General features: G+C 39.9%; 1 protein-coding gene across 2 annotated transcripts in view; it reads left to right on the plus strand.

Moving 5' to 3' along the window:
- Positions 1-13,989, plus strand: part of uros (uroporphyrinogen III synthase) — a 20,860-nt gene extending 6,871 nt beyond the window's left edge. For both annotated transcript variants that reach the window (XM_072239417.1, XM_072239416.1), the window contains exons 4-10: positions 1,598-1,694; positions 4,067-4,144; positions 5,779-5,853; positions 7,401-7,484; positions 10,097-10,182; positions 11,786-11,884; positions 12,861-13,989. In XM_072239417.1, coding sequence (XP_072095518.1) covers positions 1,598-1,694; positions 4,067-4,144; positions 5,779-5,853; positions 7,401-7,484; positions 10,097-10,182; positions 11,786-11,884; positions 12,861-12,980 — 639 coding nt within the window. In that variant the 3' untranslated portion in view covers positions 12,981-13,989. The remainder of the gene's footprint in view (positions 1-1,597; positions 1,695-4,066; positions 4,145-5,778; positions 5,854-7,400; positions 7,485-10,096; positions 10,183-11,785; positions 11,885-12,860) is intronic.
- Positions 13,990-17,767: the final 3,778 nt, after the last annotated feature.

Genomic DNA, 17,767 nt, shown 5'->3' on the forward strand with positions numbered 1-17,767 from the left:
GTCTCCTCTTTGACCACATGTCTGTTCATCAGCAATGATTACTTTCGAACAAATGAAGCAGTTCAGAGACTAAGTACATGGGGAGGGGGCGGAGGGAAGGGGTTGACACTGTATAACGTGCTCTCCGGAAGTAACAAGATACTAAGTCGATGAAAATGCGTTAGATCCTTTACTGAGGAATCAGCAAATATGAACTATCTTGTAACGATAAAACTAATGAAACTAAGACTAGCAATATAATGAGATTAACAGTCCAAGCATATTCAAATGTATTTAAGCCAAGCATTCTTAAAATATTTAAATGGTAAATGAAATGGTCAACAAAAGAGCGTCATTCCTAGCTGCCTCTAACTCTAACCTGACTAAAAACTGAGCTAAGGTCAAAGCATAAATACATAACTATACTCTCCACTTCTATCACGCCTGACCCACGTGACAAATTAGCCATAATAAATGCACAACGCCAAATACAATACAGACAAACATAAAATAGATATCAGGCTCCTGCACACCCATCTGTAAATATCTTCTTGGATACTTCAGCATCTATTTTTGATTTCCACTCTTTGAAGCACCTTAGAACGATTAAAAGGGTTATATTAATGAAAGCTGGTTTTGGTGTGAAACTCTGGCTTAAGTTTTTTTTGAAGTTCATCCCTGTGAGTATTGAGTTAAATTTGCACGTGACCATGTACAAACAATGGATATGTTACAATTTGTTTGGGAAATACAATCAGTCATTCCCCCTCCAACTTTCAAATCTTTTACTCACTCTTCCTTCAGTTAGTCCTGACGAAGGGTCTCAGCCTGAATCGTCTAGAGATGCTGCTTGGCCTGCTGCGTTCACCAGCAACTTTGATGTGTGTTGCTTGAATTTCCAGCATCTGCAGAATTCCTGTTGTTTACAGTCATTTCAGGATGTTGCTTTAAAATTCCACTGAAAACAATTCTTCACTGAACTTACTTCTTTTGTCATTTATGTTGATTTTAATAATGCTCATTGTTATGCACTTTGTTGGAGCTGTATGGTGCTTAAATACTCATCATCCATAGATAACTGGGAACGTCGGAAAGGGTTAGCAAATAAAAGCTCATTGGACGTTTAAGCTCAAATCATTTGGACATCAATATTTGAGTATTTACAATATGTGGTAAAATAAGAAGTAAGCATAAATGAATATTTTTGTGTTTAGCGACAGAATCGTGATAAATGCTTAAAAAATAAAATGTACAGATATTTACAGTATTTGTTTTAGCATATGAAGGTAGTTTTCCTCAAAAACTAGTGTATGTCACTGGTCTTTGAGACAATAGCTGGTTTATAAATTCTGGGTAAATGTTATGCAGAATTATTGCATCCAAGCAAGATATTAGTCTTGGAATAACTAATAAGATGGAGTTGAGATTTACTACAGAAAATAATGTCAATTAAGTGCAATATTTGATTTAACAAAAAGTTATTCTGAAAGGTTTGCATAATACTTGGTTCACATAAAATTCACATTAGAATACTTATAGTCATGTTGCAATAGGTACTTCCTGCACTGTTAAGAAATTAATTATGCAATTACTCATTTTCATTCTCCTTTGCATGTAGCTTGCACACCCTGAAGCTTATGGTGGGCTGATATTTCCCAGCCCCAGAGCAGTGGATGCTGTGAAGTTATGTTTGGCAGAAAAAGAGATTAGCGAAGGTGAGTGAATTTTTAAACTCTTATAACACATTTAATTACGAAGCATTATCTTTTCCCTGGAGATAAAATGAGTACTATTATAAAAATGAATAAAATTTAATTTCTTGTATTTTAATTACACTAATTACATATTATATATTTTTCTCAAGTTCTTTATCTTGGTTTAATCCATCATAATATGGAAATTGTATAAATTTTCATCACAGAATCCATCCATCCTGTGTGACAATTCCAAATTCTGAGCTTTTAAATCTCCTCTTATTCTTTGTTAAAGAGACCAACTCTTGCTTTATCAGTCCCTTCACATAAGTGAAGCACTTCATCCATTTAACCATTCTTGTAAATCTCATCTGTGTGCTTTTTAATGCCTTACCATTAATAATTGTTTACTCAGCTATAAATATTACTGACTAGTTTGATTTGCTTTTGAATCAGGAATATAAGTTAGTCAAGAATATCTGGCACATTTAAGACCTTTTTAATTTCTGAAAATCAAAGGCAAAGTAAACTTATTTATTATCAAAGTACGTATATGTTACCATATAGAACCCTGAGATTTATCTTCTTGCAGGCATGTAGGAAAATAAAGAAATGATAAATAAATTTACTTTGACTTTGATTTTTATAATTTATGAAAAATAAAATAAAACTAAAGGCATCCGTTAGTCTTGCGATACCGTGGATCTGCGCCTGGAAAGTCTTCACTCTCCAGGGCGCAGGCCTGGGCAAGGTTGTATGGAAGACCAGCAGTTGCCCATGCTGCAAGTCTCCCCTCTCCACGACACCAATGTTGTCCCAGGGAAGGGCATTAGGACCTATACAGCTTGGCACCAGTGTCGTCGCAGAGCAATGTGTGATTAAGTGCCTTGCTCAAGGACACAACACGTTCCCTCAGCTGGGGCTCGAACTCACAACCTTCAGATCGCTAGTCGAATGCCTTAACCACTTGGCCACGTGCCCACAATTTATGAAAAACTATATATAAACAATCAATGTGCAAAAGAAGACAAATTGTGCAAATACTAAACAAGTAACTCTGAGAACACGAGTCATTGACAGTAAGCCTGGAGGTTGTCGAATCAGTTCATTGTTAAGGTGAGTGAAGTTATCCACACTGGTTCAGGAGCTTGAAAATATAGGGCATTTTCTCTGAATTATTGAACATACTGTCCCAGAACTTCATCGACTAAAACGTTACATTAAATAGCACTATCAGGGAGGGTGCAGGGTTTGTGCAACCTTAATCACAAGACTCGTTCTGTCAATCACTGGGTTCATGTCATCATGCTGATGTTCAAAGAGCATTTACTTCATGGAGGAGAAGAGAGGGATTGAGAAGTCCTTCTGAGGATGAGTGTAAAGGTTTGAGGGCTTGAAGTGAAGGAACAGTTCAAGAAGACACAGACGTGGGCTGGTGTGCTGCTGGAGCATGAACCCCTTTGGCAGTGCAGTGTTGGGGAGGAGAGGAAGCAAAATAAACATCAAAAAAAATTCTCAAAAGGGATTTGTGGGACAGAAGATTAATGCATAACCAAATCTGTGAAAAGGAGACACCTCTTTTTCCCTTATTAGGGAGAGAGAGAGAGCCTGTGGTATGTCAAATACCGGGTGAACGAGTAGTCCTTGGGGTACTGCAAGTCAGTGTCTTTGTTGTTGCTTTGCTGCACGCTTGAGTGCTCGGTGGTGGGTGCCGATGCTTTTTTTTTTGCTAGTGGGGAGAGGGGACATCATTGCTTGCTGCTGCTTACACGCGGGAGGGAGGGGAGCTGGGGGGGCTACTTTGGGGTTCTAACATTTAACTGTCATCCATTCTTTGGGGGCACTCCTCTGTTTTTGGTGGATGTTTGTGAAGGAAAAGCACTTCAGTATACATTTCTCTGACATTAAAGGTACCTTTGAAACCTTTGAAATCTCAGCTCTTTAGTTCTTCTCACCAAGGAACCCCTGCTATTTGCAGGCCTCAAATGTATAAATAAATTTTGGTGAGCTGATGTTAGAGCATACAGTCTATACTGCAAGGCTTCACTAAGCTCCCAGGTGCTTATATAGCTGTGACATGCCTGTAGATGACACAAACAAATATACGACCCATGCAACATTGTGTTGAATTTGGTGATCAGGTTTGAAACCAATTTGTTTGTTGTACATAAAGGTATTTCACTTAGGGTAAGAATTTCTATCCCAATATATTCTGCAGGGATTGATCAGATAATTTCCATAGCGCAGAGTTTACATTTAAAAAAGACATTATAATAATCATATTGTGATTGAAAGTTAGGAAAAACAATTGATTATATCATCACGTTAAGAAAATTATAACTTTGAACTAAAAATCTAAATGCAGTTAATCAAATTTCCTTATTTTTTAACAGCATGGTACAATCATTCTTTAAGAGAACAGTGGAATGAAAAATCTAACTATGTTGTTGGAAAATCTACAGCAAATTTGGGTAAGAAAAGTTAGTTTCATGTACATTACAGATATATTTCCCCCAAACATTACTTTACACATAAGGTAAATTAATTGTCTTACTGAAACACTATTGGATGAAGGAATAAAGCTGGAATTGATATTCCCAACTATTCAGAGTGCTCTGTGAATTTAGAAGTGTTCCAACCATTTTGATGTTTTGCAGGGTAAGGATCAGAGGCCTGGGGGTGAGGTGTTGGGACAAGTAAGTTGACACTGGAACTGAATTGGAAAATAGAGGAGACACTGCAGCAGGCAGGGGCCAAAAGCTGTTCTAGTATGACTAGTAGTAAGTTTCTGGAAGGAGTATTATGAGCATTTGGGTGGCAGGGTGGAGGTACCTCTCTACCAAAGGAGGTAAAAGGTGCTTCTTCTCTCCGCAAGCCTGCAGGTCACCCTTGGGCAAGGTGTAGCACCTGCTTAGCCCCCCCCCCACCCCAATTAAGGTCACATGAAGCGATGGGAACAGGTGGTGGTTGGTCGTATGAGCTGGTGAATATCACAAGCCCTGGTTATGTGACCACTGACGCTCTGAAACTTTTGATAATGGCTGGGCCACCCATCTAGTAAAGACTCTGCCCAGAAGAATGCAATGGCAAACTATTGGAAAGACCATGATCGCCCACATCATATGACATGGCACACAATGATTATGAGAGCTACCTGGAGAAGGAACATCAAATAATGAATGCTGCAGACGACCTACAGTTTCATTTTGAGCATTGCCAGGTTTTGGCAGGGAACAATCATGGCTGAGAGAGAAGAACACAATAATTTTTGTACCATGTACAAAATTTGATCCACGTACAAACAACTGAAACAGGAAACTGATAATTTTTACATCCGAACTGATTGGGTGATATGAAAATGCTGAGAGATTATTAGCACCCAGGATATACATAGATGTGCAAAAAGACTATCAGCAGTTTTCTTAAGCCAATTACACAGCTGTTGGAAATTTGACTTGAAAAGACTATATCTGTTGTCATGTGGTAGAACTCAGTAGGTTGAGGGGTTCTGGAATAGCCATGGAAAACAGTAATAGTTGTGAATTTATTCATTTTGGGATCTGTTCATACATTTGCACTAAAGAGGACTAGATTATCTTGTGTTGCATGAATGAGCAATGGTTTTGGACTCTAATTACTTACTCTAGGGACAGGATGATGCGTTCTTCATTGTCCTAGCACAAAAGTTCAGAAAGAGGGAATTATTTGAATCCATAACTTCACCCCTTCTGATCAGTCTACAAGGTAGTTTGATAGCATCAATGGAGAGAAAAACAGAGTTGTGGTTCTGATCAGTGACCCTTCATCAGTAAGGAAAATTAAGAAAACAAGTGTGTTTTAAATTACTAAGAGTGTAGCAACAAATATCTGTAATAGTGTGGAGTCCAAGGTTGTCCATGTGGGACAGTTGGCTTTGGTACTATTGGAGAGAGGAATGAACACTCGGTAATTAAGGCTCATTTGCCTGGAGGAATATAAATGTAGGGAGGTGAATGAGCAAAGTCTTTTGAGCTATCCAGTCTATAAAAAAAATTCCTGGCTTTTGCACAAGTATTCTTCAGTACCTTCAGATTTATTAATATGTATTTTCCCCTCTTGTTATAAGTAAAGGAAATTGGTCTTGCAACACAAGGAGAAGAAACTGGAAATGCAGAAAACCTAGCTAAGTTCATCTGTAGCAGTAAGTTCATGTTATAACTTTTTAAGCATTTCATATGTAGGTCATTTTAATGGGCAGTCATTTATAAATAAAAGTAACATTTTCTAAATAAAATACTGATTTCACATAAAATTGATTTATTTAAGATGAGAAAGTAACTAAATCTGGGACATTTCTCAACACCTTTTTGTGAGATCTTTATGGCAATTATGGTACTGGATTAGTTAATAGCAAGCGTGAATAGGAAGTTGAAAATGGTAACAATATTTGTACTGTACTGTAGGTAGAGATAATTAATTATATCAGACATGATGCAGAAGTAAAAATGGAACAGGTACACCCAGTGGCCACTTAATTAGGCACAGGAGTGGAAACCATTGTGATCTTCTGCTGCTGTAGCACATCCATTTCAAGGTTCAATGTGTAGTGTACGCAGAGACGCTCTTCTGCACACTACCGTTGTAACAACAGGTTACCTGAGTTACTGTCACGTTCCTGTCAGCTTGAACCTGTCTGGCCACTCTCCTCTGACTTCTCTCGTTAACAAGACATTTTTGCCCTCACAACTGCCACTTGGTGGATGTTTTTATGTCCCTCGCACAGTTCTCGATAAACTCCAGAGACTGTTGTGCGTGAAAATCCCAAGGGATAAGCAGTTTCTGAGATACTCAAACCACTCTGTCTGGCACCAACAATCATTCTGTGGTCAACGTCACTTAGATGACATTTCTTCCCCTGTTCTGATGTTTGGTCTGAATGACAACTGAACTCTTGACCATGCCTACAAGCCTTTATGCATTGAGTTGCTGTCACATGATTGGCTGACTGGACGTTTGCGTTAACAATGAGGTATACCTAATAAAGTGGCCACTGAGTGTACATGACACTGGCTGTGCTTCATTGACTCCTCTATGACAGTATTGGCGGAATGCAATGTGCAGTGCAGTTGCTCGATCAAAGTTACGCACTCTGTTGCATGTTGTGAGTCATATGACATAGCACTGTCAGTGATGTCATCAGAGCTCTACTCCCAGTTAGTAGTTTGTGTTATTGTTAGAACATCAGCTTTTGTATATCAGTGAACTATTTGAAAGTATATTGTAAAAAAGTGGCTAGCTGATTTGCAATTTCACATCTTTAATGCTGTGATACAAGGAGCTTCTGTGCATGAAGAGTAACTTCCACTGTTAGTCTAGAGCAGGGGGTTCCCAACCATTTTTATGCCATGGACCAAAACATTAAGCATGGGGTCTGTGGACCCCAGATTGGGAACCCCTGGTCTGGAGAAAACAATATATTAGAGGCCAATGTTTGGCTGAATTATTGGGAAGATTCAAAACTGAAACTGCAGATCTGATCTGGCAATTAAACACGTCTTGGTTTATGTTATGTACTTTAAAATGTAGGAAATTATTTTTTTTATTGGATCAGGTCTATATAGATTTGATTCTTTCACTGAATTTAATATTTTTGGTTTGCACCTTTTGTGATACAGATCTTGCTATATGATATTGTACAGTGAGAAAAGTTGTTTTGTAATTAAAAACATTTTATACTGTTTTCAACAGAAGAATCGTCAAGCTCCCTACCTCTTCTGTTTGTATGCGGTACACTTAAAAGAGAGACACTCCCTAAATGCTTGAATGAGAACAGTAGGTATTAATTTTGATGTTGAAAATTTTTGATGAAAATGCAATTGTATATCAAATGGTATTTAAAGGACGGAGAAAAATTGTTGTTTCAGTTATGACACTTCTTTAAAGCCCGTAAGTATTAGTGGAAAAGCGCTAACTTTTTTTTAGATGCAGATCAACATTGTATTTTACAATCAGGTCCACGCAGACCCCTTAGGAAACATCAGTTACTCATCATTATTAATTCCATTTACCAGCTTATGGTCATCTATGCTTGACAATTCAAGTGTTCATACTTTGAGAGCATCTGCCCTCCATGCCACTCAAGAACGAGTTCTAGTTTGCAGCTACCCTTTGAGTGTAATTTTTTTTCCCTGCTCAGATTTAAGATTTAAAGCACATTTATTATCTAAGACTATATAAATACACCTTGAAATGTGTCTGTTTTCAAGAATAACCCAATTAAAAAAAGACCAAAAACCAATTTGTCAATGATTTAGATTGTAGAATTGATGGCTTTGTGGCAAAGTTTGTGGATGATACAAAGGTAGGTAGAGGGGTAGGTAGTGCTGAGGAAGCAATACGATTGCAACCGGACTTAGACAAGTTGGAAGAATGGGCAAAAAAGTAGCAGATGAAATACAGTGTCGGGAAATGTATGATAATACAGTTTGATAAAGGAACAATAGTGCAGACTATTAGCTAAATGGGGAGAAAATTCAAACATCAGAGGTGCAAAGAGACTTCGGGATCCTCATGCAAGGCTCCCAGAAAGTTATTTCACAGGCTAAGTGTGTGGTAAAGAAGGCAAATGCAATATTGACATTTATTTTAAGGTGAATATAATATAAAAACTAGGAGATAATGCTGAAGCTTTATAAGACACTAGTCAGGCCACATTTGGAGTATCGTCAACAGTTTTGGACCCCCTTATCTCAGAAAGGATGTTGTCATTGGAGAGAATCCACAAGAGTTTCACGAGAATGATTCCAGGAATGAAGGGGTTAACATGTGAGGAGTGTTTGGCAGCTTTGGGCCTGTATTCACTGGAATTTAGAAGAATGCGTGGGATCTCAATGAAACCTACTGAATGTTGAAAGGACTAGATAAAGTAGACGTGGAGAGGATATTTCTTTTGGTGGGAGCATCCAGAACTAGAAGGCACAGCCTCAAAATTGAGGGGCAACCTTTTAGAATAGAAGCAAAGAAGATTTTTTTTTAGCCAACGAACGGTGAATCTGTGAAATGCTCTGCCACAGACCCTGGTGGAGGCCAAGTCTGTGTATACTCAAAGCTGCAGTTGATAGATTCCCGATTGGTCGGGGCATCAGGAGATATGGTGAGTGGGCAGGTGTATGGGGTTGAATGATGAAATGGCAGAGTGGACTTGATGGGCTGAATGGCCTAATTCTCCTCCTATGTCTTACGGCCTTAAGAAGCAAAGAGTGGGAATAAAAGCAGCATTTTCTGGTTGGCTGCTGGTGACTAGTGGTGGTCCACAGGGGATTCTTTTTACTCTAGAAGTGAATGACTTGGATGATGGAATTGATGGCTTTGTGACCAAGTTTGTGGAAAATACAAAGACAGGAGAGGTAGGTAGTTTTGAGGAAGTAGAGAGGCTACAGAGTGACTTAGACAAATTAGGAGAATGGGCAAAGTGGCAGATGGAATAAAGTGTCAGGAAGTGTATGGTCATGCACTCTGGCAGAAGAAATAAAAGGGGTAGACTATTTTCTCGTGCAGGATTCCCTAAAGGTTAAATTTCAGGTTGAGGAAGGCAAATGGGACATTAGGATTCATTTTGAGGGGACTGGAAAATAAAAGCAAGGATGTAAGGTAGAGGCTTTAAAGCACTACTGAGGCCTCATTTGGAGTATTGTGAGCAGTTCTATCCCCTTATCTAAGAAAGGAGGTGCTATCATTGAAGAAGGTTGAAAGGAGGTTCACTAAAATGATTCTGGGAATCAAAGGCTTGTCACTTGAGGAGTGTTTGATGGCTCTGGGCCTTTACTCACTGGAATTCAGAAGAATGAGGGATGACCTCATTGAAAGCCATTGAGTAGTGAAAGGCCTTGATAGAGTGGATATGGAGAGGATGTTTCCTATGGTGGGGGAGTCTAAGACCAGAGAACACAGCCTCAAAAAAGTGGGATATCATTTTGTGACAGAGATGAGGAGGAATTTCTTTAGCTAGAGAATGGTGAATCTGCGGAATTCATTGCCACAGGCGGCTGTGGAGGCCACATCACTGGGTATAGTTAAGGCAGAGATTGATAGATTCTTGATTAGTCTAGGCATGAAAGGATATGGGAGGAAGGAAATTGGGGCTGAGAGGGAAAATGGATCAGCCATGATAAAATGGCAGAGCAGACTTGATGGGCCAAATGGCCTAATTTGTCTCTTATATTGTATGGCCTTATGGTACTTAATAAGATGACCACTGAGTGTACAAGTACTTGCTAAGAAAATCAATCACATTTGATGTTTGGTTTTAATCAATACTTAAAGGAAATAAATTAAGTTTGTTAATTTTTTATGGAAACCAGTTTACACAAGGCTGTGATAAAACAGTTTTTTCACTGTGGTATTTATATTGGCTTAAAGCTTTCTGATGTCTGCACTGATTTCAGATGTGCCTTTGGAGAGCATCACTGTCTATCGGACATCTCAACATCCTTCCCTCCAGCAGGCTTTGAGTGATTATTTTTCGCAACAGGTATGTGATTCAGAGTATAGTGCAATACCTGCCTATTTAGGCTAAATGAAATACAGATTAGCTTTATTTGCCTGCTCTGAATCTTTGTATCGCTAACTGCCCACAATACATCAAACTTCTTGACCTTAACACTCCAGTTGAAACCTCACTCCCTCTCAATGCACTGCTCTCCACTCTCTCCGCACTAATCCCAACTTCACCATCAAACCCGCATATAAGGGGGGGTGCTGTCGTAGTCTGGCAGATTGACCTTTACCTTGCTGAGGGCAGATGGCAACTCCTCTTACTTACCCCTTCAACAGGACCCCATTATCAGATTGTCATCTGCACCATCACTAATCTTATCGACTCTGAGGATCTCCCACCTATTGCCCCCAACCTCATAATTCCCTTACCCTGCACCTCCCCTTTCTACCTCCTACCCAAGATCCACTGGTTGGGTGTGTTGTCCAGAAAGAAGCAGAGAGTTTTACGGCCGTCCTTATTGGAGATAGTAGTGTATAGGGTCTGGACATCCACAGTGAAAATGAGATGATCGGGTCTAGGGAACTTAAGGTCACTGAAGAGATCGAGAGCATGTGAATTGTGATGGATGTAGGTAGGAATTGACCAAAGGGGTTAAAATAGAGTCGAGGTTTGCAGACGGGAGTTCTGTAGGGCGGGAGCAGGCAGAAACAATTGGTCTACCTGGATGGACAGGCTCAGTACCAATATGCACCAAGACATCTGGTTGCTCCCCCTCCCCCTCCAAAATGCTGTGGACGCCATCTGAGACCTCCCTGACCCTGGCACCTGGGAGGCAACATACCATCCAGGTTTCCCGTTCACATCCACAGAATCTCCTATCTGTTCCTCTGACAATTGTGTCCCCTATCACTATCGCTCGTCTTTTCTCCCCCTTTCCCTTCTGCACCACAGACCCTTGCTCAGTGCCAGTAACCTGGTCTCAGTGGCATTCCCCTGGGAGGTCATCCCCCACAACAGTATCCAAAATGGTATATTTATTATTGAGGGAAATAGCCGCACGGGTGCTCTGCGCTAACTGCCTATTCACCGTCCCATTCCTTCTGACGGTCACTCAGCTACCCGTCTCCTGCAACCTCGGGGTGTCTACTTCTCTGTAACTCTGATCGATGATATCCTCACTCTCCCATACAAGTCAAAGGTCATCCAGCTGCTGCTCCAGATCCCTAACACAGTCTTCAAGGAGCTGCAGCTGGATACATTTCACACAGATGTACTTCCCTGGAAGACCCAGGGTCTCCCAGGACTCCAGCATCTGACATGAAGAACACACAATGGCCATTTAAACTGCACTAAGTATCTCTGACACAGTAAGAAAAAAGGGAAACTTAACAGAAACTTAGCAAGGCAACTTACCCAGAGCTGACGCTTCTTCCGAGTCGAAACCTCCTTTGAGCCAAAGCCTGACACTCCCACTCTCACCGCTGGCCCATGTCGACTGTTTATTCACATCCATAGATGCTGCCTGACCTGCTGAGCAGAATGACTATGTGCAGCAGGTCCGGTCCAGTTAGACCTGACCCATCTTCTTAACATTCACAGTTCGGAACTTTAAAAACTTTTTTCTCTTTTCTCCCAGGGAATTCCAGCAAGCATTACCTTTTTTAGTCCTTCTGGTGTCAGGTTTTCTTTGAAGACCATTCAAAAATTGGCTGGAGATTCCATTAACCAAATCGAGGTAAACAAGAGGAATTCTGCAGATGCTGGAAATTCAAGCAACACACATCAAAGTTGCTGGTGAACGCAGCAGGCCAGGCAGCATCTCTAGGAAGAGGCACAGTCGACGTTTCAGAGATGCTGCCTGGCCTGCTGCGTTCACCAGCAACTTCGATGTGTGTTGCGTTAATCAAATCAAGGTACTGTATTTGTGAAGTGCTTTTCATGTTGTAACCTGACAGATCTTAAAATCCATTTAACAAAAGCTGGTAGGTTTATTTTTTCTGAATGGAGGAGACCAAGAAGAAACCTATTATAAAATTATGAGAGGGCTAGATGGAACAAGCAAAGATCTATTTTCCTTAGCAGAGGAATCAAAGCTGGCTGTGGGGCATGGATTTAAAGTAAACCACACAAAAATTAGAAGGGAAGAAACCCATAGGGTGGTGATGACCTGGAACTCACAGTCTGAAAGTGTGGGAGAGACTGAAACCTTTCGGGTTGAGACCCTCCACCAGGACTGGAAAGAAAGGAGAGAAGCAGTATAAAATGTTGGGAAGAAAGGGTGGAGCAAAGGCTGGAAGATGACTGGTGAATCCAGGTGAGGGGGTAAACTACCTGGAGGGGAAAAGAGAGGGTGGGAGTGATGCAAGAAGCTGCGGGTGATAGGTGTAAGTGACAAGGAGATGGAATTTAATAGATGACAGTGCCATCTTCTTCAGCCTGAAACAAAATTGTTTAGGTACCTCTGAGATTCAGACCTGCTTGGGTTGTTCATGTTTCCAGTAGTGTGTCCATTCTTATGAGCTTTGTGGCTTACAAGTTTCTCAGTGTACCAGGACCAAGAGCTGAGAAATGGGATTAGTGCAACTAGCTCAGTTTGTCCAACATGGACAGTGAGATGACAGGCATCATGTGTTGTACAGAGTTCTTGTAGAGATACATTTCATCTATGTTAGGTACGACTTTGGTCATTTTGTTATGGTTTTGCTTTTCAGTTTGCAGCGATAGGGTCAACAACAGCTGAAGCCATGGCATCAGAGGGACTGACTGTGAGCTGTACAGCTGAAAAACCTACACCACAAGATCTGGCAGCGTGTGTAAGAAGAGTGCTGTAGCAATGCACAGAGTAATAAATAATTGCTCATCTCTCATGGATAAAATATACGCTTAATTGCCATCTGTCCTGACTTTGAATTGCCCTGTTTTTTTTGTAAAATTACATTAAATCAGGATTGTTCTAGGTTTGCATTGTTTGTAAGAAAGAAATCTGTAGCGTCATCTCTTAAACAAGAGAAAATCTGCAGACATTGGAAATCAAAGTAATACACTCAAACTGCTGGAGGAATTCAGCAGGCCAAGCAGCATTCTTGGAAAAGAGGAAACAGTTGATGTTTTGGGCTGAAACCCTTCATCAGAACTTGGTCCAAAACGTCGACTGTATACTCTTTTCTATAGACGCTGACTGGCCTGCCGTGTTCCTCTAGAATTTTGTGTGTATTACTGTCATCTCTTAATAGGATTCTCTAAATTACTTACGATATTGAGCTGGATTCTGTGAATAAATGTGTGATCAACATTACATGCAAACAGGCCAGCAACTTCAGTTGTTAAGGAGATACTCAATGAATTGTGAACCAGCAAATTGGTAGATGATTTCAGCAGATCTTTCGTTAGTCTTGCTTTAAAAACATTAGCTCATCTTTGACTCCCCTCTGTGTATCATGAGTTTGATACATTTTCACATTAACTGTTCACTGATCACACTGAAGAAAGTTTACTAATTAAGGTGGTAGCCTACTTTAACAACGTGATAAAGGTCATTGGCTACCGATCAACCTCTCTGGCCTAGAAAATGAACAACTGTAGAGTTTTATTTTGTCAAGTAGTGAATTACTGTTGGAAATTTGAAGCTCATATTTTAATTTTTAGAATTGCAATTTCTAATCCTTTGCTTTCTTTTGCTTAGTTTAATCTTTCTTTAATGTTACTTATTCCTCTTTGTGAACCTGACTTGCTACTCTGTTCTCTCACACTAATTCATCCTCCTTCTCTTGTCTTTGTTTTTTTTTGGTTAAAGGGACACTCTTGGACCCCACCATTCACTGAGTTGTTACATGCCTGTTACCCTCAAAATACTATTGACAGATTAACCTGATCGGTATTGGAAAAATTGACTGGTCCTACTAGAGATACCATCAAATTCTAACCTATTATTGGCACAGAACTAAAAAGATTGGTTAAAATTTTCTGCATGTATGAATCATTTGGATATTGTTTATGGTAGAAATTCAAGTGGTCAAATGCATTAGGTGTGCAAAGTGGAATATACTGAATTCTATTTCAAAATATCTCATTCCCTTGCTAGTTAATTGCACGTACATGAAAATTCCTTTCTGGGAAATGTGTTTGGACTGTTTTCTGTATGTAACCAAATGAAATCTCATATGTCAGTATGATGGCCACATCTTTTAAATTATTTATATTCTTGGTATAAGGTAAAATAATTGGCATTCAGGGCTGATTCAGGGCTAACTACTGTGCATGACATTGTAAGGTATTTTCATTAAAGCAATGGGCTATATATCTGATTACAACTGTAAATCTTTATCCAGAATCAGGTTAACACTGCCTTATATGATGTGAAATGTGTTTTGTGGAAGCAGTACAATGCAAAGACATAAAACTACTATAAATTACAAAATAAATAGTGCAAAAAAGGAATAATGAGTTCATGAGTTCCTTGTGATTTTCAAACACATTGCCTCAACCTGATCTTTTGTCGCATAGTTCAGAACAAAGACATGTCCATTTTGAGAAATGTTTGATCTGAATTTTAACTCTGAAAGAAGATTGGATAGTTCCTTTTGACAGACTTAAGAGAAAAGTACCAAAAGAATTATAAAAGGCACCAAAGATAACTAACTGCTGATTTACTAGAGATGCGACATGAGTCAGACCACCAACTACCTCATCGAATACAGGTTCATCATTTCAATTTCATTTCCGCTTGAACAGCTACTTTATATTTACTGTTATCTAGGTTTCCAAGCTTCAATAAACCCACCAAGCAACAATGGCTGAATTTGTAATTTATAGCACATTTTGTAGGCTTTACAGACCAGCACACTCCCCCCTCCAAAAACAAAGCCCTTAAACATTTAAAATGCACATTTAGAGTTCATTTGTAGCATAGAGTCATCATTCATAAGTTTATTTTAGATTATGAGGACAGGCAGTCCTCTTTTATTGTCATTTAGTAATGCATGCATTAAGAAATGATACAATGTTCCTCCAGAATGATATCACAGAAACACAAGACAAACCAAGACTTAAAAAAACTGACAAAAATCACATAATTATAACATATAGTTACAATAGTGCAAAGCAATACCGTAATTTGATGAAGAACAGACCATGGGCACGGTTAAAGTCTCAAAGTCTCTCGAAAGCCCCATCATCTCACGCAGACGGTAGAAGGAAGAAAAATTCTCCCTGCCATGAGCTTCCAGCGCCGCAAACTTGCCGATGCAGCACCCTGGAAGCACCCGACCGCAGCCAACTCTTGAGTCCGTCGGAAAACTTCGAGCCTCTGACCAGCCCTCCAACACTGAGCACCAAGCACCATCTCTGCCAAGCGCTTCGACCCCGGCCCCAGCAATAGGCAAACGTTTATGTTATGTTTATGATATGAAGATATCCCATGCGCCAACCAGCCTGAATGATAGGTTGTGTGTCTTTTGAGCAGAAACGCCGGCAGTACTAGAACACATGCACAGGATTTTGTGGTGACATTGGATTAGCCAGAATAAAGGGAAGAATCAAGAACTTAGAGACCAAGGAGGTGGACGTTAGTGGGCTTGTTTGGCCAAGAAGAGTCTTTCATTTTCTTGACCCAAAAGTATTCTTGTAAAGTAACCTAGATCCATTACTTCTAAACTCCTTTTACGCATTGGTCATGGAAACCTTGTTTGCAAAATGGAGGCATGCAAAGATTTCACCAACCAACTTGCCTCTTACTCGCACCACCATTCAATCTGGAACTTGACAATTTCTGGTCATTTTTGATTTTTTTTCTCAAATATAAGCTTCTTGTTCAGCCTAACTGTTTCCTTTTTGGACTCTAAAATCACCAAGTGGATTTAAATTGCTCTTTTATTATTTGCTAAGATTAAGAAACTGCAAGACATTGTGCACAAATAGGAAAAAGACTGCAGGTGCTGGAAATCCAAAGCATGGCACACAAAATGCTGGAGGAACTCAGCAGGTCAGGCAACATCTGTGGAAAAAAGTTGACGTTTTGGGCTGAGACCTTGACTGTTTACTCTTTTCCATAGATTTGGCTTGACCTGCTGAATTCCTCCAGCATTTTATGTATTGTGCACAAGTGCAGTATGATACCGTACAATGAAAAATTTGCTTGTAAGCAGCATCACAGGACGTCGTTGAGCACCCTGACTAGATACAATTCACATTTTTTCAGCTACTGTATGCCATATTCTGGGCATGACAACTCTCATGACCAAAACCTGGATCCTATGAACCAAAGTATAATGCAGTTGTACTGAGAAGCCTGAGTATATTTTATTTCTGGTGTGTTCCCCCAGACAGAGGCAGGGCAATGGTGAGCACAAAACTTTACACTACAGGTGACCGAGGCTCATTTCTCGCCACCGCCTGTAAGTTATTTTCTCCCCACTATCGCGTGGGTTTCCTCCGGGTGCCCTGTTTCCTCCCACAGTCCAAAGACGTGCCGATTGCTAGGTTAATTGGTCATTGTAAATTGTCCTGTGTTTAGGCTAGGGTTAAACTGGGAGGACTGCAGGCGCTCAAAGGACCGGAAGGGGCTATTCCGCGCTGTATCTCAATTAAAAGAATAAATAATGTATTGAATCATGGTTATTAAGATTAAATAAATGGAACATTATAGTTCCTTTGATTTTCAAGGTGCGTTAATAGAACATGAATCAAGATTACTAGCCAAAATCGTTCTCTGCTTTCTAAAATCCAATACTAAACCAAGCTGACATTTTTTAAAGAGGTGCTACATCTCGGACCCATCAAATTACCATCTACAAATATAAAAGTGGTTGCTGAATTGGTCAAACACGAAATTGCGCGTCCCATCGGCATTTCCCAATTCTCTTCCGGCGATTTAGATTTTTTTTGAATTAAATTGTCACCGTCTCCTTGGAAACAATGAACCCTGAATGATGCTGCAGTCAAACAGGCCGATTTACAAAAGAATCTACACTTTTCCTCTCAGCTGAGCAAATTAACCAGCAAATTGGTGTCAACTCTGAAAATTTACAGTTTGCTTCTATCAGCGTCCTGAAACCGCCGACAGCTTTGTTCAGCCCCGAGTGAATATTTACTGAAAAGTTCGCAAACTCCGTTCCTTCCGATGTGCCGTTGTCCTTTTTAATCGAGGGGATGATTTTTGTTTTGAAAAGAAAGGCTATTTAAAATGCAAAACAAAGTCACAAAAGTTAACTAAGCTGGAAAACACGAAAATGCAATTGAATTAAAGTTCTCCAATTCGGCTCAACACTCTGATAACTCAAGACAACGACAGGGGTCAAATTTACATTCCTTAAATATGTTGTTTACTAAAAACACAAGTGTAGAGGAGAAATTGACCTCATCTTGGTGACAAATCTCAGCATGTCACCCTTGCAAATGCAGAACAAAAAAGGGCGCAACAGCTTGGTGTTTAATTTACAAAATAATATTCGAGTAAGTGTATCATTGATGGGCTAATAAATCACCAAGGACTGAAGAGATTCGTTGCCTTAAAGAAGTTATTTAAGATTAAGAATTGTTTGAGGGGGGGTTGGGTCAAAGAGCTTGTGGTACATAAATTCAGGCTCCTCGCACGGTGGCCAGTGCAAGAGTAGACATTTGC

The sequence above is a fragment of the Mobula birostris genome, chromosome 21 (assembly GCF_030028105.1).
Source record: "Mobula birostris isolate sMobBir1 chromosome 21, sMobBir1.hap1, whole genome shotgun sequence".
NCBI classification, from domain to species: Eukaryota; Metazoa; Chordata; class Chondrichthyes; order Myliobatiformes; family Myliobatidae; genus Mobula; species Mobula birostris.